The sequence below is a fragment of the Seriola dumerili genome, unplaced genomic scaffold, assembly GCF_002260705.1.
Source record: "Seriola dumerili isolate Sdu_G_001 unplaced genomic scaffold, Sdu_1.0 BDQW01000199.1, whole genome shotgun sequence".
Lineage (NCBI taxonomy): Eukaryota > Metazoa > Chordata > Actinopteri > Carangiformes > Carangidae > Seriola > Seriola dumerili.
The window spans coordinates 464486-490112 of NW_019174454.1; the positions used below are offsets into that span (position 1 = coordinate 464486).

The window sequence follows — 25627 nt, forward strand, 5'->3', positions numbered from 1 at the left end:
CTGGTTGGGAAAAACACATCAACCATGGCTAGTTTGGTAGTTACTGTTTAATGGGAGATATGCACTTGGAAGAGGCAGAAGACTCCAAAACTCTGCCAAAAAGCCCTTACAAACTAGTAGTACTTAACATTCTTAGTTGCCTTGGTGCATGAGTTAGGTATCAAAAGTAAATCTGTTGCAATGAAGAGATTACAGAGCGGAACAAGCACCAAATGTCAGTATATGAGTCTACATTACAGCCACAGGTTGCCCTCGCTCTTCACACATAAACATTTGCTGCTGTGTTTAAATAATTTTTATTAGCGGCAGGGGAATCATTTTATAGAGGTTTATCGTCATGTTAAGATGAGAAGGGGGCACGAGGCAAATCAAAAGACCAGAGAGAATGCAGATGCGGCGCAGAGGGCGAAACATCCTTTATGACCTGTTTTTATGAGTACATCTAAACAAATAGAAAAGCGAAGAATTGCTGCCTATAATGATATGTGTGTATATCCCTTCTTCCTCTTAACACACAGATGAAGAACTCATTCATTTTACCTTGCACTGCCCTTGTTCTCTTCCTACTGTCCCACCTTCATTCCCCTCTCTTCCCCACCTCTGTCTCTCTCGGGGGATTGCCTGCCTGCCAGGAGGGTGGCTGAAGGAGCTGGTGAGGTTATCCAGTCAAGGATTTCACCTAGTCATCCTCCCTCTTGGTATTCATACCATGGTGTTGCCCCCCGAGGCTGCCTGCCTGAATACCGACTCACTGAAGGAGACTTTCCACTGTCATTTCAACTCTCTACTTTCTCCGGCTTGCTTCTCTGCTCCCATTTCTCCATGTTCTCTCCACCCCGTCTTCTTCTCTTTTTTACCTGTTTCTTGCTCATTCTCTTTTATGTTGGCTGTCTCCCTCTCTCATCGCCGTGTCTCCCTACCTTCTGCCTTTTTTTTTTCTCGGCTCTCTGATAGTGTGTGCATTTCTAATCGTGTCAGAGCGGACGCTGTCAGCTGTTACGGTTGTTGAGATGGCCGCAGGGTCTCCGTCTGGAGAGCAGTTGATTTGGTTGGGGTCACAGGGTCATTTTCACAACAACATGCTGCTGACTCTTGGGCTTTATGTCTGTGTGTTTTGTGCATGCATACACCTGTGTGTTGCAGTGCGTGTTTTTGTGTCGTATGTGTGAGAGCATGCACGGAGTACTTTACTAGGAACACCTTTTCACCTGCCTATTCATACAATTATCCAGTCAGCCAATCATGTGGCAGCAGTGCAGTGCAAAAAATCCTGCAGATACAGGCCTGCTGGAGTTTTAGTTAATGTTCACATCAAACATCAGAATGGAGAGAAGATGTGATCTCAGTGACTTTGACCGTGGCATGATTGTTGGTGCCAGACGGGCTGATTTGAGTATTTCTGACACTGCTGATCTCCTGAGATTTTCAAACACAACAGTCTTTAGAGTTTTTACTCAGGATGATGTGGAAAAAAAAGCAGAACTGAGCAGCAGTTCTGCAGATGGTAACACCTTGTTGATGAGAGAGGTCAGAGAAGAATGGGCAGACTGGTTGGAGCTGATAGAAAGGCTACAGTACCTCAGATAACTACTCTTTACAACTGTGGTGAGCAGAAAAGCTTCTAAGAACCAACAACATGTCGATCTTGGGGAGGACAAGGACCCATTCTTGTCAGCTAAGAACAGAAAACAGAAGCTGCAGAGGACACAGACTCACCAAAACTCGACAGTTGAAGACTGGAAAAAAACATAGCCTGGCCTGACGAATCTGGATTTCTGCTGAGGCAGCAGATGGTAGAATCAGAGTTTGGCATCGAAAGCATGAATCCATGGGCCTGACCTGCCTTGTGTCATCAGGCCAGGTGGTGTAATGGTGTGGGGAATATTTTTCAGTCACACTTTGGGTCCCTTAATAACAGTCGATCATGAGTTGAATGAAACAGCTGATCTGAGTACTGTTGCTGAACATGTGCTTCCCTTTATAACCACAATTTACCATATTCTAATGGCTACTTCCACTATGATAATGCACCACATCACAAAGCAAATCATGAACATGACAGTGAGTTCAGTGGACTTCAATGGTCTCCCCAGTCACCAGATCTGTATCCGGTAGAACACCTCTGCGATGTGGTAGAACAGCGGATAGACAAGTGAATGTGAAGCTGACAGATCTGCAGAAATGATGTGACGCAATCGTGTAAACATGGAGCAGAATGTCAGAGGAATGTTTCCAACATCTGGTTGAATCCATGACCCGAAGCATCGAGGCTGTTTTGAGAGAGAAAGGAGGCTCTGCCCAGTATTAGTATGCTGCTCCCGATAAAGTGCTCGGTGAGTGCATGTGGGTGTGTATATCAATATACACAGGGCCGCATGTGTTTGTGTGTAATTTTGTCTGAGGTCGTGTGTGGCCACAGAGTCAATAAAGCTCCGTATGTCGTGCTCTACCCTTGGGGCAGCTGCCGCATCTGACACGGCTTCCACACGCCCCTAATTAACTCCTATGTCTAATTAAGCGCCTCTCTCTCATCCTCTTATATACACACGCGCACACATGCTGACTTTGTTGCACAGTCTCCTAAATGAAGGAATCGTTTAAATGATGGAATTGGCACAGATATTAAATACCTTGGAGCATTGGGATCTTGGGTTACGGCATATGGCCTTTTTGTTGTACAGGTGATGAATGTAATGGGAGGGAAGGCTTTTATGAGCAGAGGTTGACAGTAGCTTTAGGTTATGTCTGGGTTCATAACTCTGACGCCCTTTTTCAGGCGAGCACTGACATAAATTGTACCAGCTGCTGAGGTGAAGGTGTCCTTTTTGATTTGCGTATAAAAGCAAATCAAATTTATTTATACGGCCTCAAAACCACATGCATGTCAAAGGACAGAAAGCACACCTTATAATATACACTACTACGTGACTGTGTGCAGTACATAACTACAAATCCTTAACCAGGCACAAGAGACCTCTGGAGGACCTTGACAGGCAGAGCTCCTCTTCTCCCGGCGAGCTGCAAGCTGTCTGAGATTTGTTCCTATATTTTTTATTTCAGTCTGGTGCTTCAGAAATCAAAACAGAATCGGTAGACAAGGCACAAGGCACAAGGCACAAGGCACAAGGCAACGGCGATCCCTCGAGGGAATCCGATCCCCTGTCTTTTTGTGTAATGTAAACCACTGTCACAAAACCATGCGACAGGTAATTAAGTGCTGAGATTTGCCACTGTTCTGAACACCCCGTGGAAAACTTGACTGTGACAGATGAGAGTTTTTAGAGTGGAGAAACCTGTAGAGGTTCAGTCCAGGGTTGTTGCTTCTTTCTGCTGTTTCATACAGGAAATACATTTATTTAGTTTTGCTGTTTTTGGTCTGAACTGGGTTTAAAGGCAGTGAGATAGCTTTGCAATACTCAAGTAATTTTTGCCCAAACAGGATTATACCTTTTGCTATATTGTTGTTACTAAAAAAAAATATTGTCCATTTTGTTTGGCTCAGAATGTGAAGGACTATCGCAGCTTTAATAAATATAAATTAATGACAAAACAAAAAGGATACCGATAAAAGAGAAAAACAGTGTGTGTGTGTGTGTGTGTGTGTGTGTGTGTGTGTGTGTGTGTGTGTGTGTGCGAGAGAGAGACAGACATAGAAAACATACAAAGAGGAGAAATGGAGATTAAATAGCTGATAGTCTGAGGGTAATTAATACCCAACAGGAGCCTTTATTTTATTGCATTCGCCATTCTTATTGATTAAACAGAAATTTTCATTTAAAGTTTGAAATAAGCAGCAAACCTCCTTGTAGAAATCACTGTGCCTCAGATCAATAGTCAGTGGATTAGAACTAAACAAGTGCAGTCACAGAAATTCAAATATCGAATTGCTGAGGGGCTGCTCTGAGTCTGATTTGAGAAAATACCAAGGGGCAATGAAAAATTAAAGAGCGAATGAGAGAGAGAGACAAAGACAGGGGACACCTGTCTTCTGTGTTTCTTTTACCATGTACCTTTCCTTTCTCTATTCTTCAAGAACTCCACATACTTTATCCTGTGAAGGTAAACTACCACGATACTGTGTGCCTTTGGGATTCATGTAGCTGAGGAATGTGAGGACATATCATGTGAAGTGTAACTAGATGTTGTGTGTTTTCATATCAAGAAGGCCTCTTTCCCAGAATTCCTGTACATGCTTTTAGGGTACATTAGTGCATGAAGAGATCTGATTCTTGTTGGGCAGACAGTCAGTCACAATTCTTTGTCCTTGGAACAGTATAAAGTGAATTTTATTTTCACTTCGGGGAGACTTTTCCTTCAGATTTTTAGTGATAAGTTTTGTCTTCTATATTGTATAAAATATATTCTAACCTTGAACTTTTGAATGGTTTGTGTTTATTTTATCTGTGCTGAGTGTTTTGCAGGTAATTTTCACCAGAATCAGAATAATAACTGCTTTCTTCGCTTCTCTCTTATTGACCTCTTACCCAGGATTTCAGAGCCAACTGGGTCAAGTCTGTGTTAATTCAACTCTGTGACTCCGTGTGCCAGCCCTGAGGGACATCAGCTCCATATCGCCTCCTCATGCTGCCACCCGCCAGCTTGCCTCCCATTTCAGAGGCGATACGCTACAGAGTAGCCCATTTAACACTGCACCTGCAGCGAGCATCGATTGATTCTCCCCAACTGTTGGCGCTCAATTGAGTCCCTCACTGCTACACCTATTAGCGCTGTGCGCAGACTATGGGAGGGTGAAAAACAGTGAGGATTACAAGAAAGATGGAATGTGAGTAAACGCCCCTTTGGGATACTATACTAATGTTAGCTCGTGCATGTGCCAGAGCACCTCAGTGCGGCCCGTGGCCAGAGCCATACTGGGCCCTGCTGTGTCACCTTGGGTTTTGGGGGGAGGACTGATGATTAATGGGCCACTGACTCTGCAAACACTGGCTCATTTCCACCTGCCCTGCTGTTGTTTCACTGTTTCTTGCTTGGTCTTGCTCTCTATGGAGCGTGGAGCGTGTTGCTTGTGTGAATAAGATGACCAAACCCAATCAGAGGGCAAGGAGAACACAACTGTGAAACTGCTACATTCATCAGGAAGTTCACACTATAAAACAGGCCATCTGGTGCTAGGAGGATTGGGGGGAGGGGGTGGCAACAGAAGGAGGAAATGAGTAAACACGAGAGAAGTGAAAAGAACTGGACACCGTTAAAAAGCTGAGACTGCAGGGACAGAAGGGGAAAGATGTTTGGAAGATTAAGAAGAAGCAATGAAACAAGACTAAAGGTTGGAGGAGAGGATGAAAGCAGGTAGAGGATGTAGAGTGTCGCCATGAAAACACACAGGTGATTGGGAAATGGAGTAGCTGGGAGGTGAGGAGGAGGAGAGTGTGAAGGGATTATGGCAGACTAAGTGAGAGAGACTCTACAGACCAAAAGTGCTAGTAGTTCCTTCTCAGGCATTAGACATAGCTGAGCCTTCTGTGGTCTGCCGCAAGCTGCTACTGGAGCCAGGGTGACTGGTTAGAGTGGGTGTTGGGGGTGGAGGATGTGGGAGGGCCGGTGGGAGGTAACTCACCAGGTGGACGCGGTACATGATGCTGATGCCAAGGGTCATAAAAGGCTTGGAGAAGTCAATGACCTTTTCACGCTCTGCTGTGATGGTGAGGCCGGCGACTGCCAGGTCAGCTTTCTGAAACGCAGACCGCAAGTAGTTTCACATCCTGTGGTATCACACAGTCAAAGAAATATACTTAAAGGAACACTGAACACAGCGGTGGGGACGTAACATAAGTATATGACATAAACCAATGATGTCAGAGCTTGAATAGAAGACGAGGATGACATAAGAGGTGGGCAACTAGTTGCTAATTCCCTTATAATGCCCTTTTGTATCCCACAGCCCTTTTGTCCGCCAATAGCACTATCTGTGGCGAGGATAATCCAGCATTGGCACTGTGTGTCTGTGTGTGTCTATATATGTGTGTGTGTGTGTGTGTAGGGCACAAGAGCTCAGTGTAACCATTGTGGCTGACCAAGGGAGCACTGTCAAGACAAATCACTTGACAAAGCATTTGCTTGTGAAACACACACTTTACAACACACACACACACACACACACACACACACACACACACACACACACACACACACACACACACACACACACACACAGACACACACACACACACACACACACACACACACAGACACACACACACACGTAGAAATGGTCAATGTACGCTGAATACTGGATGGCTCCCCACTAATAATACAGGCCAGCAAAGTGCAACTGCAAGGGATTTTTCATCTCCCTGAGGAGCGAAGAGTAAAAGCAGCAACGCGTTGCTCTTTGTCTGCTGCAGGAGAACTAAGAGGATTGGGGAGACGGAGAGGAATGGGAGGATGAGAGTGAGGAGAGGGGAGCTCTGCAGCAGCGCCGCAGATGCCACTCAAAATCCACAAACACTGTTTCTACGTCAAGGAGAGAGAGACAAAGAGAGGGGGGCATCAGACATACACGGGTTTTTGCTACAACATCCAATTTGTCGTGATGCGATGTGTAATTTTCCCCATAATTATTCTGACCTTTAGACATTTGAATACTCACCTAAAAGCCCCAGTCCCGCTTTGTCTGTGCTTCAATTAGTGCATTACACTCAAAATTTCCACCTCTGTGACCGCGCCCCAGCTTACACTCCACGCTGACGCCACCCTATCCTCAGCCCGCAGGCTTTGACCCTTCATCATCAGATGTCCCCAGCCTCCGACTCATCTTTTTTTTTTTCCCTCCGTCGTTTGAAAGTCTGATTGCCTGCTCCCAGCGCCGGAAGGAAGCCACGCGCAGGGAACGACCATCCAGGCAATTTCAACAAAGAAAGTCACTGATCCTTTGAAAAATGAACACACAGTCGTAACAGCCACTGAAATATTTATGTGACAATGGAATATTAATATTGATTACTGGATTCCTCTGCCTGCCTGCTGTTATGCCTTCTAGTACAACTGAAAAAAACCCCCAAAAAAACAGTGTAATGCTGGCTGTTCAATATTGCATCATACCTGTTTCCCCTTGCATTCCATCATGTCATGCTAACCCAGTAAAAAAGGACAAAATAAAACTTGTGAATGTGAGTGATGAATTAAACATTACCCTCTAGGATGCGTTTGACTTCAAGAGTTCAGTCTTTGGAGATGCTGTACACCTCTGTTCTCTAACCGCAGCACTGTGGATTGAGGAACATATTGCACTTATACTTTGGTGTCTGGGTTCCTCCTGGCCCGACTCATTGTTAGCTCAGGCTGTCTCACACCCATCAAACTGATCGCCATCATACTGTGAAATATTGTCCAGTCTGAATGGTTCTGGCAGGGATACAGGTATCTGTTGTCTGGAATAACCTCAGGCTGTCCTCCTCTGCTGCTCCCAATGTATATTTCAAATCCTTTCGGTTTATCCATTAAACTTGCCAACATGGCTGTTCCTCTGTTTTCATTCACAATTTTTTTTACTCTGCCATCTTCCCCATTCCTTTCTAAGCCTTTAACCAAACAAGCTCAAGCCTTTCTGTCCACTGTGGAACATCCCTCCAGACATCCCCCGTCCCACGACAAATCCCTCTCAAGCACGTCTCGACTTTTTGTCCGCCCACTTTGCCACTCCACAGTTCAAGCTGCTATCGGAGACACATGTCGCATTCAGCCACAGCTCTGCTGAAGGTCAGCCTTCCAGAGGCAACTTAGAAGGGGACGAGGGCAGTGGCGGGCTATGACAATAACAAGAGCAGGCACTCCTTGCTTTACATACTTAATGACTTTGCCCTCCATTAGCCCACGGAATTAAGACAGATCACCACTTAGGATCGACTCAGTCCCTCTCAACTTCATTCCCCTCTCCTCCTCCTCACCCCAGCGGTCCTCCTCATTTGTTTTTTTTGTTTTTTTAGGCTTGTTTCACTTCTTTTCCTCCCCCTTGTCTCCCCTCAGCTCTCTTATATAACCTTATCTGCCTGTTAACAGCTACATACAGAATAGCTGGGAGAGTGTAAGACCTCACTCAGAGATTTAACATCAACAACACAGACTGATTCAGGGGGAAAGTCTGTTAAGGTCAGTTCAGAAGGCTTAAGGAAAGGAGCTGACAGGGAACAAGGCACCAACAAGCCGTGACTGTTTTGGAAAATACAGTGGTTAAGCTGAAAAGGCCAACTCCTGAATGACAAAAAAAAAAAAAAAAGAGTGTATGACATGACGGAAAGCTGCTTGCAGTAACTGTATGAGATCTGAGCGATACACTTTTGCGTTTGTGCATTTATGTGTATATATTTACATACCCTTGAGATGAGCTCTCCGACCATGCCGGTCCATGTTCCATTAGCTCCAGGGACCCCGTACAGTCCGTCCCCCACCAGCCGGATGCGATACTTGAACTTGAGAATGTCTGCCAGCTCCTTCAGCATGTCCACACAGAAGCCTTCGTAGCGGTCATTTCCCTCCAGTTCTTGGTGGTTCTGCCGCAGCATTACATATGGATTCTCCTGAAAAACACACATGGTTTGCAATTTAGACAGTGCAGTGATACTGACATATTGTACAGTCATGAGAAAAGGCAAATCTACTAGGCACTGGATCTGCATTTCAAAGGGGCACCACACCGATTTTACACATTAAACTCACAGAGTCAGTCTGTGAAAATAAAAAACAGGCCTCTGTGAGTGTGGCTGAGTGTGTCCAAGTCTGAAAAGTAACTCTGATAATGCCATCAGGTTATTTAATCTTGGCTTGATATGGACATTGAAAGACATGGACATGGAGTTACGTTATGGGAAATATAGAATTCAGTGTTTTTTGTAGCTTGACCTATACTTGAGACTAAAAGTGAGGCTTTCTTTGACTGTGTTACTTAGACTTTGATGATTCTTTTTGAAAACCTATCTCTTGAAAGCCCTCACAACTTTATGTAAGTATAATACTAAATCACTGGAGTGCCCCTTTAAAGTTTAATATTACTGCTTTACAGAACCTAACCAAAGATTTCACAGTCAGGAAGAATGGCGGAGGCATCCCCTACGTCCATTGGAGGTCATAGTTCACATCATGTTTATTGCTTTCAATGAAAACTGAGATTTGTGGATTTGAAGCAGTGCCAAACACTAAAATCGGGAACAGACAGGCGTTCACTAATCTGTTATATCCAGCAAAAAGTAGATAAGAAACAAAAGCAACACGCACACTCACACACCCAAACACGCCTATTTACAGCCTGTCTTTTAGAGAACCAACTCTCTGTTTGGCTGTCTGTTTATTTATGTCTTGTTTTGTCATGTAGGTGATGTTGTAGGAAGATTTAAAGATCCCCACAGTGATGTATTTTGGAGCCACCCTTATTGTGCTGTTTTTCAAATAATGCAACTGTCAAAACGGTGTGCTCAGGCTCCACTACATCATAAAAAAGACAGCGTTATGTACCACTTTGCTGTTGCACTATCCCTGCACTCAGCTCGTGAATCCAGCTAAAACTAACTCACTTTGGCAACATGACATCAGATAACTAAGATTAACAAGTCTAAGTGTTTTCTTGTGCTGGCACTCTACATTTAGAAAAAAAAAAAAATTAAGCAAAAGTAAAAAAAAAGTTCTCTTTTCTTCGTTGTAGAAGTTTCATTAAGTGTTTTTCTTTAGACAACCATGAGCTTGTTAAAGAGACTGTCAGTTACTAATTTCAACACAGCTGCCTTCGGCGGAGTCTGTTTAATTCACCGCAGGGTCATGTGGCTGAGCCATTCAAAGCCTGTGTTTCTTCTTTCAGTGGGGTAAAGCAGAAGCAGTAATGTTGTGGAGCTGTATTTTGAGAACTGGAATAGAAGTGAAATTGTTTTGTCATCGACACAGTAGGAAATACTTAGTTGTGCAGTAACTGGTTGGCTGCTGATTGATTTGCTTCTCAGAGAAACCCACAAAAATAGAAGTTACACTGAAATTGGACACAGCAGGTGGCACAACTGTTACTGTGACTTGCCCTGTTCTCATAGCAACTGTTTGGTTCCACCTGTAGCTGTATGTAAAGGGGGGTTCAGATCACTCTGACACTGGACTGGGCGGCTTTTGCCCCTTTCTTGCTGCATCACTGCGCAGTAGAACCAACAGCCTGCTGCTCTGCTGTGATAAGAAAGATAATAAAATGACTACAAACCCACTCTCTGTCCGGGTAACTCTGCACCTAGAAACATATGGATTCAATTTATCTAACCATTCTCATAGTAATCAGACCTGCTGTAGTGGCAATAGCCTATATTACAGAAGCAAAAAGAGAGGTAGTTGACAAAGACCAGATTACAAGATACGATCATGTGAGAGTAAGGGAACTGGACATGTTTATGTTAAATAACTGGTGAAGTTTGTTTTTATTCTTTATTTTTCTTATTGTCAATTCCAAAGCCACTGAAAAGACCAAAAGCAAAAGTTAACTGATCCTAAGTTACTGGGATTGGATAGGCACATAACTGATGCTAAGTATTGTCTGTTCATACAAAGCCTATCAACAGGCCAAAATTACCGTTAAATAATAAAAATGTTTCCTGATCTCACACCACTAAGGTTTGGTTAGATCTGGGCAGAAAACCGACCTGGTCAGGGTCTGGAATCATGAGTAAAAATAACTACTTGGTTAAGATTAGGAAATGGCCCCTTAACCATGATTGTCATGGTTAAAATAAACCAATGTTGACTGTCAGTACAGGAAACTGGAAAACAGAAGTCTCGTGTGGTCAAGTCCAACATTTTGTTGACCCATCCGTTCACCCTGACCTCCTTGTTGTGTGGATTAATGCCACACTACTTCCTCCTTTGCTCCAGATAGAGAACAGTCATAGTTCCTTTGGCTTTGAAACATATTTCATTTTGAGGCATTTGCTGAAACACCTGATGCTCCAGTTTTAGCAACATATGCTAAAACCTAAAGGACCCAGCTCTTTGAGGAAACATAACTTAACATAACTTCAGTAGGACTGACCTGGCTTGGGACTGAGGCCCACAGACAGGCTGGGGAAATCAGAAAATACTGAAAGATGAGCTACTGACAATGAAACTACTGAATATTGTCAGCTATGTTCTTTAAAAAGTAGAAGAGAAAACAAAATGTGTCTTAGCTCAGAGTCAGTCAAGCTTACAGCCAGTTAGTGACTATATGTACCACACTGTGAAAGCAAATCTGTCAGTCTGTTCATTAACTCCCTCAAACAGTCACACATGTCACCTCACTGGCTTCACATAACATCTATGCATGCCTATGTTTCAGCTTGCATCAAGCACAATATAAATGCTAATTTCACAGCTCACAGACTGCTGAAGCTTTTCAAGCGCCAACTTGTACTCAAACCAGACGGAGTCAGACGTTTTCACTCTCCTTCCAATTTCCGCAACATTATTACAGAGGTTGGCTTGATAGGCGTTGTGTATACAACACAAGCTGGACTGGGGGGAGGGGTGGGGAGGGCGGCAGGGAAGAAATGAAGTTAGACACAAACCTGCTACAGTCACGTAGCAGCTCTTCTCAACTAAAAAGCGTAAGATGTGCCTGGATGAATGATGTATGCTTCCGTGCGCATACAACCTGTAATTAAGCAAAAACAATAATAATTCGCTTTCCATCTTGTTGTTGATTTATGTGTGTGAAAAGCTTTCTATATTCAGGCCTATGACAAATAGCCCCCATCATCAGGAAGCTCAATCCCTTGAAATAAGGCTAGAAAATATTGCCTTTGAATCTTGTCTTCCCTCTGTCCCACCGTGTTGACCCGGGTTAAGTACAGACTGATAAAACTAGGCCTGGCAAACATCAATCACACCAGTAAAAGCCGAACAGCAATCAATAACACAGAGACCGGTTGACTGTTATTACGCCAAAATGCTTTTACTCCTCTTTTTCATTTTTTCTGAATTTCAAGCTCTCTCTCTCTCTCTCTCTCTCTCTGAGCTCCAGTTGTTCCATAAAAATATACTGTCAAAACTGTCTATTAACCAGACCTGAGTTGCAGAGATGGAAAGACAACTGCTATTAAAAGTTGATATATCTGCTGCACTTCATACTCATCCAAAAACTTCCACCACACACTGACACCGCTCCCACTAGAAGCCTCTGTGAAGCTGAGAACAAAATCATATGAAAATAAGTATATAAAGGTATGAAAAGTCTATACAGGGGTATGAAAGCGCTGTCTTCCATGAAGGCTAAATCACAAGGAAATTCCATCTCCCTTCTTTTGCACACCACAGCAAAACAGCAATAAAAGCTATGAGTTTGAAGCTATAAAGAAATGCAGACTTTTAAAGCAGCCTCTTATTCCCAGGCCATGAGGAGTCTGGTTGTGGACTGATAACTTTGGAGGAGGAAGCACGCTTACATATGCACGAGCAAGTACATGCACGCGTGCGCACGCACACACACATACACACACACACACACACACACACACACACACACACACACACACTGACACAGCCAGGTGCACCTGTGGGTGTTGTTCATATCCATCTTCACACACCACAGTGGAGTTTCCCCCCCTTTTAAAACCTCAAGGTGTTCAAGATGTCTTCACACACCTCCTCGCTTTCTTCAACTGTATTCTTATCCCTAAGAACTTGCTCTCCAGAGCCGAGCAAACTGGCATCTGAGGTGCAATTCTCTCACAGGGCTCTGTAGTCCTGTCTGAGGAGGAGCCACGTAAGCTCTGATACTTTAATACTAATACTAAAATATTAGGTGCTTAGAGCAGGGGCTAGGTCAAGTTAATTTTCTTTTATAACAGCTTTGCGCTTCACTGTAAACAAAATGCCAGAATAGTCAAATACAAATGAAGTGAAAACTGAGAGAGAACAAGCAAACACAAACTTTGAAAAATGAGGACAGATCTTGTGTCCATGTGGGCAAATTCATGTGCATGTGCCTCAGTGCTTCAACGCCTGTGTGCCAGCAAATCTGCTGCTGTGTCTGCTTTTATCGGACGACACTATGTGCACTGTTGAATTTTCCCCATTACGTATGTGAGTGGATATGAGAGCACTCAGTGACACAAGGGTAGTCTGCGGGAGAACTGAGTGAATGACCGCGAGAGTGGTGGATGACAAAGGCAGAAAATGGCTCTTACAGCAGGGACTTAAAGCAGGTTTCAGGCACTAACAGGAAAAATGGGTCTTGAGCTGGGATTTAAATATTGAGACGGCATGATTCCCTAACAATGGCAGAAAGCTGGCACCAAAGAGCGATGTCCCTACAGGTAAAGCTCTGCTCCATTTGATTTCTTCCAGAAACGAGGAATAACACAGAGACTTGAATACTGTGAGCACAGAGCATGGGTGCTATTTAAGAGCCTAATTAAACGGGTGATACGTTAACACTAACGGCTGTTTAATGATTTGCTGGTGGCATAATAACCACATGTATTTACATCAAACCGATGAAAAAAAGACTCTCTCACTCAAACGTGTGACATAAGCTTGTGTGTGTGTTTGTGGACTGGGTGGAGGTACACACTACATATATTGGTGGCTTCATGCTTTTTTTTTTTTTTTGTATTTTCTTATATCTATCCTCTAGGCTGTTGTAGCTTCATAAGAAATAAATGAAGTTGTTTTAAATTGACCACCTGTCTGTGTGTGTGCATAGAAGGAGAGGGTTGGTGGTGCTATGTGTGTATCTGGGTGAATTGGTTTAGATGTGGGATGTATTCTAAGTGTGTCTTTAGGAGGACATGGTGGTGGTTGATGGCGGTCAGCCGCACATATGAGCAGGACGAGACAGGTGGAATGAAACTAAAGAGATTCAAGGTGTGTGAGCGTCTGAGCCCGCAAAGACAAACTAATTACACTGTCTGTTTGAGCCGTGCTCAGTGAGGCTCACAGCTTCAGAGCCTTTGGTTCTGGGTTGCTTGGACCCTGGTATATTTGCCTGCAAGTGTAGTCATTTGTTATTGCTCGTCATTTAACCTTGGAATCATAAATTGGGTGAGCGGTCTGCTCAAAAAGTGACAGGCTCCCTGTGCCTTTATGTTTTACTGAGAAAAATACAAGCAGTTACAACTTCAATGCAAATCAGCTGAGACCAGAAAGACCTGAGAACTCAGAAATGAACACAGATTACTCTTTCTACTGCTTGACTGCTGCTCTACCACTGTATTCCAGAACAGAGAGCAGCCACAACAGACACGACTTAGAACAACACACCCAAGCAAGCAAGCAAAGAATGGGCTTTTTCTATTACATCAGCGTAGCTAGTGAGGGTATAAAGACATTATTTCACTAAGACCTAAACAGTGCCTCTGACAAACTCAATCAGTGATGGGAAACACATGGCTTGTGACTGTGCAGTAAAATGATCATCAATTCTGTGACATTAGTTTTTTTCTGGAGCTGTTTGTGAAATCGAAGTGGGAAGGTGACGTCAACGTGTGGATGTAATGAAACTGCTTTGTAAATGCCAGGTGAACATGTCAAGGGGACACACGAACACACAAACACTGAAGATACACACATACATGCTTGTGAGAGAGCATCCATGAATACTGTGGGTGCTAGTGCAGCCACACACAAGCACATATGCCCCCCCCCCTCAGGCCAGTGGTACAGGTAAGGAATTCTTATGGAGGCTTTCAGCTGCAGCTCGTCTGCCGCCCACAAGCGAGATAACGGCGACACAGCAATCACACCATGATGAATGAGCTGTGATAGGCACTGAAAATTGCTCCTTGGTGGCTTCCGAAGTTTGGTCCAGGGACTCTGTATCTCCAAAGTGAAATCAAAGCTCTGTGCTCGGCCAATTCATTCTTTCACACCCTATTTCTGTTGTAAAAACATTGTCTCATTTGTACTCAACCCAAACACGCACACACACACACGCACACACATCTCCATCCTCCCCTGTGTCCTCCCCCCCCTCCTGTGTGAAATGAACCATTCCATCTGAATCCCAATCAGTGTCAATGAGTTGTTCAGTGGCGAAATATGGCAATATGTCGTTCGCTCATTCTCACGGCTCGCCGCTGATAAGCCAGCCACTGAGAGTAACGCACTGGGACAATTGCCTCTGCTTACAACCTACTTTGTGTCTTATCGTCTGATTCATCATCGGAGGAGGAGGAGGAGCTGGGCGAGTGACGGGTTTGTGTTTATGACTGTGTGTGTGCGTGTGTGTGCGTGTATGTGTAAGTGATGAACAAAGGCGTGAAACACACACAGCTGACTGAGAATGTGAATGATTTTACACAGCTCCAAAGTTAATCCATGTATCACCTTTGATGATTTACAGCAGCAAACCAATATACAGGAGCAATATCAAAGCTACTGTAAAACAGAACATGTTGAGAAAATATCAAGAGCTTTCTATTCTTCTCACAAGCTTTGGACACCTGTGCTCTACTGATTAAAACAGGTAGGTGAGTAATTGATGATTAATTCATCACTGTTAAGTATTTGAATGTATTAACTGACAGCTGCAACAGCGTATTTGTGCATTATTTGGGCACGTGTTCAGTCGCTGGACTTAATTTCTACAGCTGGGACATGAGCTGTGTGATCAGCTGTGACGCAGCACAGTATGACTGGTTATGTGTATGACATGAATGGCACAATAAAAGGTGCTGTTTTGCTATTTTCTCCTATTAGAGGTTAGAGCTCATTCAGCTTTTGATCTGAGCAGTTCGCCTTTCCTCCTTTGCAATATTAGGAGTTACTGTGAACTGATATGTCAACAGCTCATGACTCACATACTGATGTCCTGATAAATAAATAATAACAATGAGCTCTAGGTAGCTATATCTGTGTGCATTCACAGATTACAGCGGTCAGGATGCTTCAAACAAAGTACTTGTCAAATTGTCAAACAGCGTCTGAAGCCTCCTCCCCACACACCTTTCCTTAGTTGGGATGTGCTGGACTGCATACGATAGTGTTTGTCACTTTCTGAAAGCAACAATCCGACAAGCAAGTCCACTTCATGCAGCGATCAGCGCAGAGCCTGTGAACTTCTCTCTGAAGGTCCCTTTTATTCTTTCCACAGCTACTCCCATCCCTTTGTTATAGACATCTGAGTGCAACAACATAAACACTTTTGAGGAGAGACTGTCACAAAGTGTTTGCTGTTATCCCCACTGTATTTACAATTCAGTGTGTTGAGCCTACCAGAACATACAAAAGGAAGAGAACTCTCGGAGAGAGATTGGGAAGGCAGCGGGATGCAGCCAGGAGGCGAAGACATCAGGTTTTTTTTTGTTTTTAAGTGTGGCCATTCGGAACAGCTATAAACATTTTTTGTTTCAGCATACTGAACATCTATAGCCCTTTTCATTAATACAAGAATGACAGGCTGTTTTAGGTGCCTTGTATGTTCAAACTTGTCTAATTTGCAATTTCCAATAAAACCTTTCAGTTGCATTCATAATTAGTCATTTTGACAATAATGACAGAGCAGAGCAGGAGCTATTGAGTGAAAGTATTATTTCCTTTTTTTTTTCTTTTTTTTTTAAATCTTATTTAAAAAATTCAATTGGGTTTAATTATTTAATGACTCAGATGTCTAATTTATTTTGCTTCTGCTGCACAAACTGACCATGCCAATTGTTAAAACGAAATTGAGGAGAAGCATGCTTTTTGTATTTTATAAGCTTTTAAGGAGTCATAGATTATTAATCATTAACATGGCAGGCAATTAAGTAAATTGCTTAAAAACTGCATCACTTGTAACAGGTAGCACAGAGAGGGTGGTGAGAACTGGCGCTCGCAGGATCCATATTTACAACAGAGGCTGAGAATGGCTGACATGGTGAATTATTAGCTCCTGCTGATGCACTGTGATGTAGCCTCGTCTGAAGTACTCGGGGCAAAACAATCGCACAGCATCAGTTTCTCTGATCCCAAGAGGACTGAGTTTGGATCTGAGAACACAAAATGGGTTTTTGATATGGTAATTGTCTGTCAACCGCAGAATGTCAGCCACATGTAGATCAGCCGAGAAGATGAGCTAATGAAACAGAATGGACTTCAGTTGATGTGTGCGTACAGTGTGTATACAGTGGTACTTACCAATATTGTCGTGATGGTGAGAGTAGTGTTGAAGAGGGTGTCCGTCACATTGATTGATGGAAGTTTTCTCTCCATGGACAGTCCATGTTCAGAGTGCCACAGGCCAATCTGCAAATAAGGCACGCACACACGCACACACACACGCACGCGCGCGCACGCACGCACGCACACACATACACACACACAAACAGATCAGTCAGTAAGTCCATCAGCTGGAAAAGGCCAATAGAAACAATCTTTGCTTAATTGCCTCCCTATCCTCTAAGGAGAATCAGCATGACCTTCACAGAAGACAGTGTAGGACAGAGAGACGGCGGTGGACAGATCACCGTGGTGTGAGACAAGGTGAGAGTGGAAGTTAGCAGGGCTGCAGGAGGAAACAAAGACAACATGTGTGTGGCTCCTTGAGGAGTGAACACAGGGCATGTGTTCAATCAGAGGCAACAGAATGCATTCATTAAACCAATTACCGGCAAATCCTGTGGCGCAGAGCCGCATTCCCATTCTCATTACAGCTCGAGTGGGGGATTCACAACTCCACCTCACATGGTGTCTTTCCTCCCCTCCCCTTTCAATCTGTCTCTGCCATCTCCTGTTTCATTCATTTATTTGCTCAAGTTTGTCAAGCCTCACTGATAACACTCTGAGTAAACACAAGCATTTCGTAAATATACTTTGCCTCTTGCTACTTTCAGGTACACATTACTCTTACTCACCTTTATTTTACCATAATGGCATTGATAGGAAAAAAACACCTTGGTGATTTGTATGCTCTGACCTTGAAGGAGTTACATCGCTCCCCTAATGGTTAGGAAAATTCTGCAACCCTGAAGCTTATTAAAATCTGTTCAAGTAGTGGATAAAGTGAAAAATGCAAAGTGGTCCAGCAAAAAAAAGGAAAAAAAAAAAAGAGTGTTTTTCTTAGTTTTGACATGACGACAAAGCTTTGACTTTTCTGCTGACTTCTAATGTGCTCTCTGAATGTGCTGTAGTGCGTTCTTCTTCTTTATCAGTCACATTCAAAACTGCAGTACACCTTTGCTGGTGATTACATAGTAAGAGTTATGTGGCATTGGTGACACGACACAGGCAACTATCAGCAAAGCCATTTTCTTTTCCTTATCATGGCATTTTCATTTCACAAGCTATTATTTCATTTATGCTGCTGATGCAGGTCACTGACGATTTGATCGTGTCAATGTCAATAATGAACTGCTGTGTGTGTTGGCACCGAAGATAACCTCAAGATAAATCAAGACGACACATGCAAAGTCTTTTCATTAGTTTGTGTAATCTTCACTGATGTAACTTAATGTCCTGTTTAGATGTAATATACCTGGAGTATTTTCAGAATTTGAGGTTATCCAGCCCACTGTGTTCCTATGAAGATTACAGTGTCTTATTGCTATGGAAACTAGTTTTAAAAAAAGACAGCACATTGAGCATTTAATTAAAGCTGAGGTAGGCAGTAATTTTTGGGCGTCAATGGGCAAAAATTCCATAATCACCTTTCAGCATAGTGTAATTCAAATGGCCTGAGAGGAAACAAGACATCTGCAGCTCCTCTTGGCTCTGTTTTCAGACTTTAGAAAATCTGGCCTGTGATGGGAGACTTTGACCAATCACACAAGTCTTTTAAGAGAAAAAGAGCATTCCTATAGGCTGTTCTACAAATGCAGTGCATATTCGCTCGAGCTTTTCAGACATCAATCTTTCTAAATGTGTTGTAGTGGTTGGTTGTGTGGGTAGATTTACCATGAAAGCGGGCAATGAGTTGCTATGTTGAATCTTTAACAATTTAACCTTCTGCTAATTGTAGCCAAAGGCTCACGGTGGCGGGTGTTTTGCTGTGCATGTATGAAGCACATGCATATGACAGTGAGGGGAGAGATGCAGGAGGTATATGTATACATATGTGTATATATATATACTGTATGTATATATATATATATATATATATATATATAGTCTCAGTATGTAAAAACTCTGGGAATCTCACTGAGAAATTAAATGTAGACTAAACATTTTTTTTAGTCATTTACATTCAATCTCTGTAATCTACCTCATTATGTAAACATAACTACCTCGATCTCAAAGAAATGATATACCTTATCAGAAAAATCAACTTCCCTCCATTATGAATACTATACAGGAGGTGTAATGAGAAAATCTAGCATCTAATTTAGCCTTGATACTTTGCTGGTGTGATTCAATGCATGTCACGAGTTCTTTGATTACATGCTAAAAAACCTTTGGGAATATTCATGTTGGTTGGAATCACACTGGATGAACTGTTAATCAGTGACTAAAGATTGATCAACAAAAAAAGAAAAAGAAAAGGAAAGCTACAGTAAACAAAGCTTTCCAGGCTTGGCCATAGACTGTTTCAAGACTAAATTGCCAAAGTTCTCAAGACATTTCAACCTATTCGTGTTGATCAGCGCCTACTTTTGGAAGCTGTTTAACCATTCTCCAAACACTGACGGGGAAACCTGATGTGAGATACAAAAAAGTGAAGAGAGCTCCAAGAATCAAAGATTTCCTTTGAGAGTGTGTGATCAAAAAGATTTCGCATTCCATTTCCGCTGGTGTACTTGTTGGAAGAAACAGCACCTTGCTCACGCAAATAGACTACAGCTCCCCAAAACCCCCCCTTTTACAACACCTTCCACACTCTGCTGATGACGGCCTCAAGAAACAGAGAGGGAGAAAATGTGAACATAGTGTAGCACGACCAAAAAAGGACCTGTGAAATATGGTGTTCGGCAATCAGCGTACACAATCAGTTGTCAGACCCTGTGGAGGTGGCGGGAGGTGGGAATCTGTGGCCTGTCTGGGCTCAGCAGGTGTCACCAAAGGTCTGAGCGAGGGGGTGACTGAGAGGATAATAGGATGGGGTGGCACCGTGACGCCGGCCCAGGAAGAGGAGGTGGAGAGAGAGGGGAGATGAGGCAGCTCCGAGCAGGAAGGGAGAAGAAGCATATGCTGGCGGGGGAGGAACTGGCCCTTTTGGTGGCCCAGCCGTCAACTCTGTTTGAGCTGGGAGGGGGAGAAAATAGAGCTGCACTGTCTGTGAGTCACTTCGACTAACAGGAAGGAAGATGTATACATCAGCTTGTGTAAGCAGAAATGCACGCTGGGGAGCAAACACACTGTGACATTTCTCAACGTGCAACCTTTAATGTTGAATTTATTCTCTGTAAGACAATAAATTACACCTTTCACTATTGATCTGTGCAATAAAAAAGGTGGATATGGATTATATAGCACAAATGGGATGAAAAGATGACAATAGAGTGTTTAAAATTTGGAGAGGCACCAATACGCAACTAATTAAATTGATGAAATAGTAATGAGGGCACAACACAGTTTGCCATCAATCTGTGAGCCAGGAAAGAACATCAGTAATTTTACATGTCATTATCCCTTGAAACATAGTTTTATATTAATTCTGTAGGTTGTGCAAACTCTAAATCGAAGGGGACTCTAACCATGGCGTTTTTCCTGGTGAAGCAAGAGCATTGAGCCATTGCATAGAACCTCATTATACACACAGCACAACCCGAGAATCTATTAGCCTCAGAAGCTTTTATCATAGAGAGAAGAAGCTGCATATTGCCATATACCAGACTGTGTTTGTGTACAATGATATAAATAGCTGTAACTTGATGTTTTCTCATTTGCAGTGTCATTAATTTAGTATTTACACTGCAATTACAATGAATAACAACCGTGCAGTACAGCCACTGAATGTAAGAAACAAATTCAGACATAGTCCAGACTACAAATACTGTGCACTATTTATTTTCCAGAGAAGCAGGGAGGCAGGAAGAAGAATAAGGTATAATGGGAGAGAAGGGAATAGGAGAAGAGCAAAAGGAAAAGACTGGGAGAGGAATAAAAAGATGCAGGGGAATGTCAATCACTTACTGAGTAGGCACGGTGAGGCTGGCAAACGAAAAGAAAATCAATGAGAAAGTATGAGGAGCAGCCAGCTAGGGAGGGAGAACATAAGGCGGAGAGAACAAGAGAAAGAGACAGCAACTGAGAGACAGAAAAGTCAGAGAGGGAGAGAGAGAGAATCTATGCGACTGCAAAATAAAGAGAAGGAGTGAGAGAGTGAGGAAAGGAGAGAGAGACGGGGAGACAGGGACAACAAGTGGAACGGCGCACCCTGTGAGGGATTACCCAGGGTTCATTCTGCAACCTGGAATTACAGCACGAGGAAAAGATTAAGGAGGCTGCTCACTGAAGCGTCAGGATTGGCTGATTTTCCTGTCAAAAAATGCCGCATCCAATAGGGTGTGGCGAGACTGTGCTGTGACAGACGCATCCATCATATATGAGGGACGCAATAGCTACCATTATCAAACATAATGTCATACAGCACACTTACACTGAGGCTAAAGCATTCAGGTGTCACGGCAGGGCAAATGAGTCTGAGTCAAAGTGTGTGTGTGTGTGTGTGTGTGTGTGTGTGTGTGTGTGTGTGTGTGTGTGTTTCTGGCTGCATGCCTGCACGTGTGCATGCCTGTTTGTAGCTGTCTGTATATGGCAGAAGCAAAATATCCTCATGGGCCTCTGAGGATGGACTTTTATTGCTGTTATAGCAACATTATGTTATTTCAGCTTGAGGAAAATCTGCTGAAGTAGATGCAGCTTCTAGCCATCAGTGGAGATTACAACTGGTTGAATCAGCAGCTAGTGCCAGGTTAAAACTAAACAGAGGACAGTTACATTTTAAGTGCGCCCACTCTGCCTCATAATGCTTTCTAGAGTGTGTTTGTGTGTAACTGTTATGCATGTGCTCTCCATGGAATAGTGAGTGGGAAAAATGGGCTATCTTCTTTTACATAAGCTCTCTCTGGTACGACTCATCATCAGCAGGAATGAGGCTAATCAGGGTGGCGCCTTAGGCAAAGTTCGGGGGCTAGACATGCACAGGTGGTGTAGGTGGTTGAGACTGCCATACAGTGAAGAGATGTTTGCACACAGATAAGACTCTAGTGCAGAGAAGAAAAAAGGAGCTCCAGACTGGTGGTATTCTTGCTATTATTTCCCGCTGGTTAAGTCTCTAATCCCTGGCAGTGGGGAAAGCGTGAAACAGCTAACCCGGTTACACTCCCAAAATCTGTTGTTTCATAACAGTCGAAAATGTGACTTGAGCTGTGTTTGTTACTTCTGAACACACACACACACGCAAATGCCTCATGCTACTGTAGATTTGGTAAATCATTCCAAAGCGAGGCAGCACACTCATCATTTGGCAGCATGGTGAATAATGGAATTGCTTGTTCAAGCGTCGTAATGAGACACAAGCTCGGAGTTGAAGAGAAGGTCTTTCAGTCAGAGTGGCTCTTCAAAGCAGCGCTGCATGTTCTCCCAGTGCCGCATCCCCACAGAGCAGGCAGCAAACAATAGATGCCCTCACAGTCGCAGTCCCTGCTCAGCCTGTCCTCTTCTGACAGTCCAAATGTCTTCATCTATGGCGACCAAGTAAGCGGAGACATATTCTAACCACTGGGGACAGACCGAACCCAACTTGCTCATGAGCTCCATCTATTCCTACTTTATTCCAGCTCTTCACTCCTCTGAAAGTGTAGTATAGAGATCTGTGATATGAAGTGCAAGTAGATTAGGGAGCATTGCTTATGTGACATGATGATGTGACAACACTTACAGCAGCTAAATAATGACTGTGTAGATGGACTCCATCACACTGTCCAAACACAAACACCTTCTTTCATCTCTGGATATCTCCAAGGCTCCACCACAAGAATGTGCAGTGCTTAAAAGCTCCAACACAGAATTCTGGGGAGTATTCATAAAGATCAACTCATTTCTATAATGACATACTCGGGTCCCTCTGGGATGGAGTGTAGGGCCCATGAATGGGTTCAGCTAGAAGAATCTTTTTTTTTGCTTGATGATAGCATTATATGGGCTTATTTATTGAAATTTTGCTTCTCTTTTATATGTTTTTACTTTGTCCATACACAGATTGTGTTTTGTTCCTATTACTCCTCTTGAGGCAAGCCTGTACAGTTTATACTGCACTGTCTACCCTAAACACTGTGCAGTATATACTGTGCATTGTTTACAGTAGATCACATTTCGAGTGTTTTGCTGATCTCTGTCAAGTTTTAAAATAATAAAAACAACAATAATGCTCACTATAAATGCGATATCAAGTGGGATCCTTTAAAGTATCCAATAACGACTGCTGGGAGAACAGAGTGCAAGTATGAACCCATCTTTACCCACAAGTGGAACAAGTGGAAGAATACCTATAAGGTTGCCATGCATCTATGGTTGTTCTGTAGCTACATTATATCGGGAGTCTTGGCACTGCGCAGCCTGATAAAAACAGAGACACAGAGGCAAACTTGCAGGCACACGGGCACAGAGGCACTCAGGCACATACACATAAATTTGCATGTACAGGCATACTACACACTCACACTCACACACACACACACACACACACACACACACACACACACACACACACACACACACACACACACACACACACACACACAAACCCTCTCTTTCTCTCTCACACTCACACACACTCACACACACACACACACACACACACACACTCTCACACACACACACACACACACACACACACACACACACACACACCCAGCCAAGCAACACATACGGAGTCTCACCCAGCCTTGAAATCCGTTAAGACTGGGGGATCTTGCAAAACAGCTCATCCATTCTGCTTTTGATCTATTCCCCATCTCCAGCCTGCAAAGTGCAAACTGAGAAAAACAAAAGAGGAAAGGGGACTGCTGTATGTCTCTGAGAGACCAAACAAAGGAGAGAATGGGAGACACACAGAGGATGCCGGTGTGTGTTGACTAGAGATGCGAGTCTCTGCATCAACAAATTCAATATGAATTTCAATATGAAGCCACAGATTCGGCACAGGGAAGATAACTTTAGCAGGTTGATGATTTAGTAGCATCACATTTAATTTCTTATTTGATCTCATAAAACGTGATTGGTTGCAATTCAGTATGGTTTGCTTTACTGGGTGCCATAAAATGTGCACGACATTTCCATACTGCCTCTAATATGTGTAACACGGATGTGATTTGTATACGCTCAGGAGAAGGCAGTTGCATCAAACCTCGTCTTTGAACAGCTTACAGTTCCTCCAAGATGAATGGGTTTTGGTCGAGATGCAAGAAAAAAAGCAAAATGCAGAATCGCCTTGAGAATATGTCAAAAGACGACTGATATGATTTGTAAACAATACTGCCCAGCTGTCCCCTAGTCCCATGCATTTAAATCAACAGCTGTATCGTGCCGCTGACACAGTCTCCACCACTGTTACACCCCCTGCTAAAAATGACTCTGTGTGTTTATGTGTCGGTGTGTCTGGGAGAAAAAAAAACAACTCAAAGTCACATTGTATTATCCTATATATGCATGCACGTGTTGTACAAAGCCTTATAATTAGAATCAAACATATTCATGTCAGGCCAGACATTCTAATAATACTTCAAAAGCAATACATTAGATTACATTTATGACTTGTGATTATTATTCATCCACATTTGAGAAAATGAAATGAAAAGAAATCTAATAAAAGGGACTTGAGTCTTTTGCTAGCAGACAAGTTGTTTCTTCTCAAAATTCATAGCTTCTCTGACCTCCAGGACTGTCTGCAGCGCTCATTTAAATCACGACAGCGACAGCTTTGTGTGCTGGAGGAGACCAAGCCGCTCATAAACCGATCCACGGTTTTGCGACTGAACAATACTGAGATTAGGAGCATGTGGCTTTTACACTGTAACAAACTTTATGTAACGGTTTCCCACATCAGAAACTTTTTCCCTAACAAGGTTTAGACGGTGATATGATAAAAAAAATAAAAAAATTCAGTGTACACTGAAGAGAGAGAGCATCACTAACACCAGAGAGATTAAAGCAACATAAAAGAAGGAGCTACGCCAGGGAGGACTGAACATAAAAAATGAGGTGAGCGTGCAAAATGTTGATAGAGGAAGTGATAGAAAAGACGATACTGAATTCACACTTTTAATTTGAGCTTCCAGGCAGTTGATTCCAAAATCTAAATTCCCAGCGGGAAAAACACAGAGCACCTTCAGTCTTCACAATGAAATGTGCAGAAATAGATGGAAAAAAAGATGGCACATAAACAAGGTGAAAGAGAAACCGTGTTTAATGGATGATCTTTGGAAGTTAATGTGGTCTGACATGCTGCTGCAACATGCTGCAGTTCCAGTGTCTCCAAACATGAACTTCACACGCAAACAAACAGAAACACACACCATCTACGACAGCACAATACTGACAACAAAATCTCACTGTAATGCTCAGTCCTGGTGCACTTCTGAATACTGTTATTGGGATGTGGCTTGCAATGGATAAAATATTCAATAAAACGAAATACAAATATAAAAAACCCAGGAAAGAGAAGAACTCTATTTTTTCCCTGCAGGCTTTATAGTTCCTTGATCTGATCCTCAGAGATGCTCTGCAACTTTTCGGGGACAATTTTATTTAACTG

At 43.0% G+C, this 25627-nt stretch overlaps 1 protein-coding gene across 1 annotated transcript in view; it reads right to left on the reverse strand.

Moving 5' to 3' along the window:
- grik4 (glutamate ionotropic receptor kainate type subunit 4) overlaps window positions 1–25627 on the reverse strand; it is a 144540-nt gene that overhangs the window by 10506 nt on the left and 108407 nt on the right. Inside the window, exons 10-12 of the mRNA XM_022753799.1 lie at window positions 17074–17181; window positions 8334–8537; window positions 5579–5692 (exon numbers count right to left, since the gene is read on the reverse strand). Of these exons, the coding sequence (XP_022609520.1) occupies window positions 5579–5692; window positions 8334–8537; window positions 17074–17181 (426 nt within the window). The remainder of the gene's footprint in view (window positions 1–5578; window positions 5693–8333; window positions 8538–17073; window positions 17182–25627) is intronic.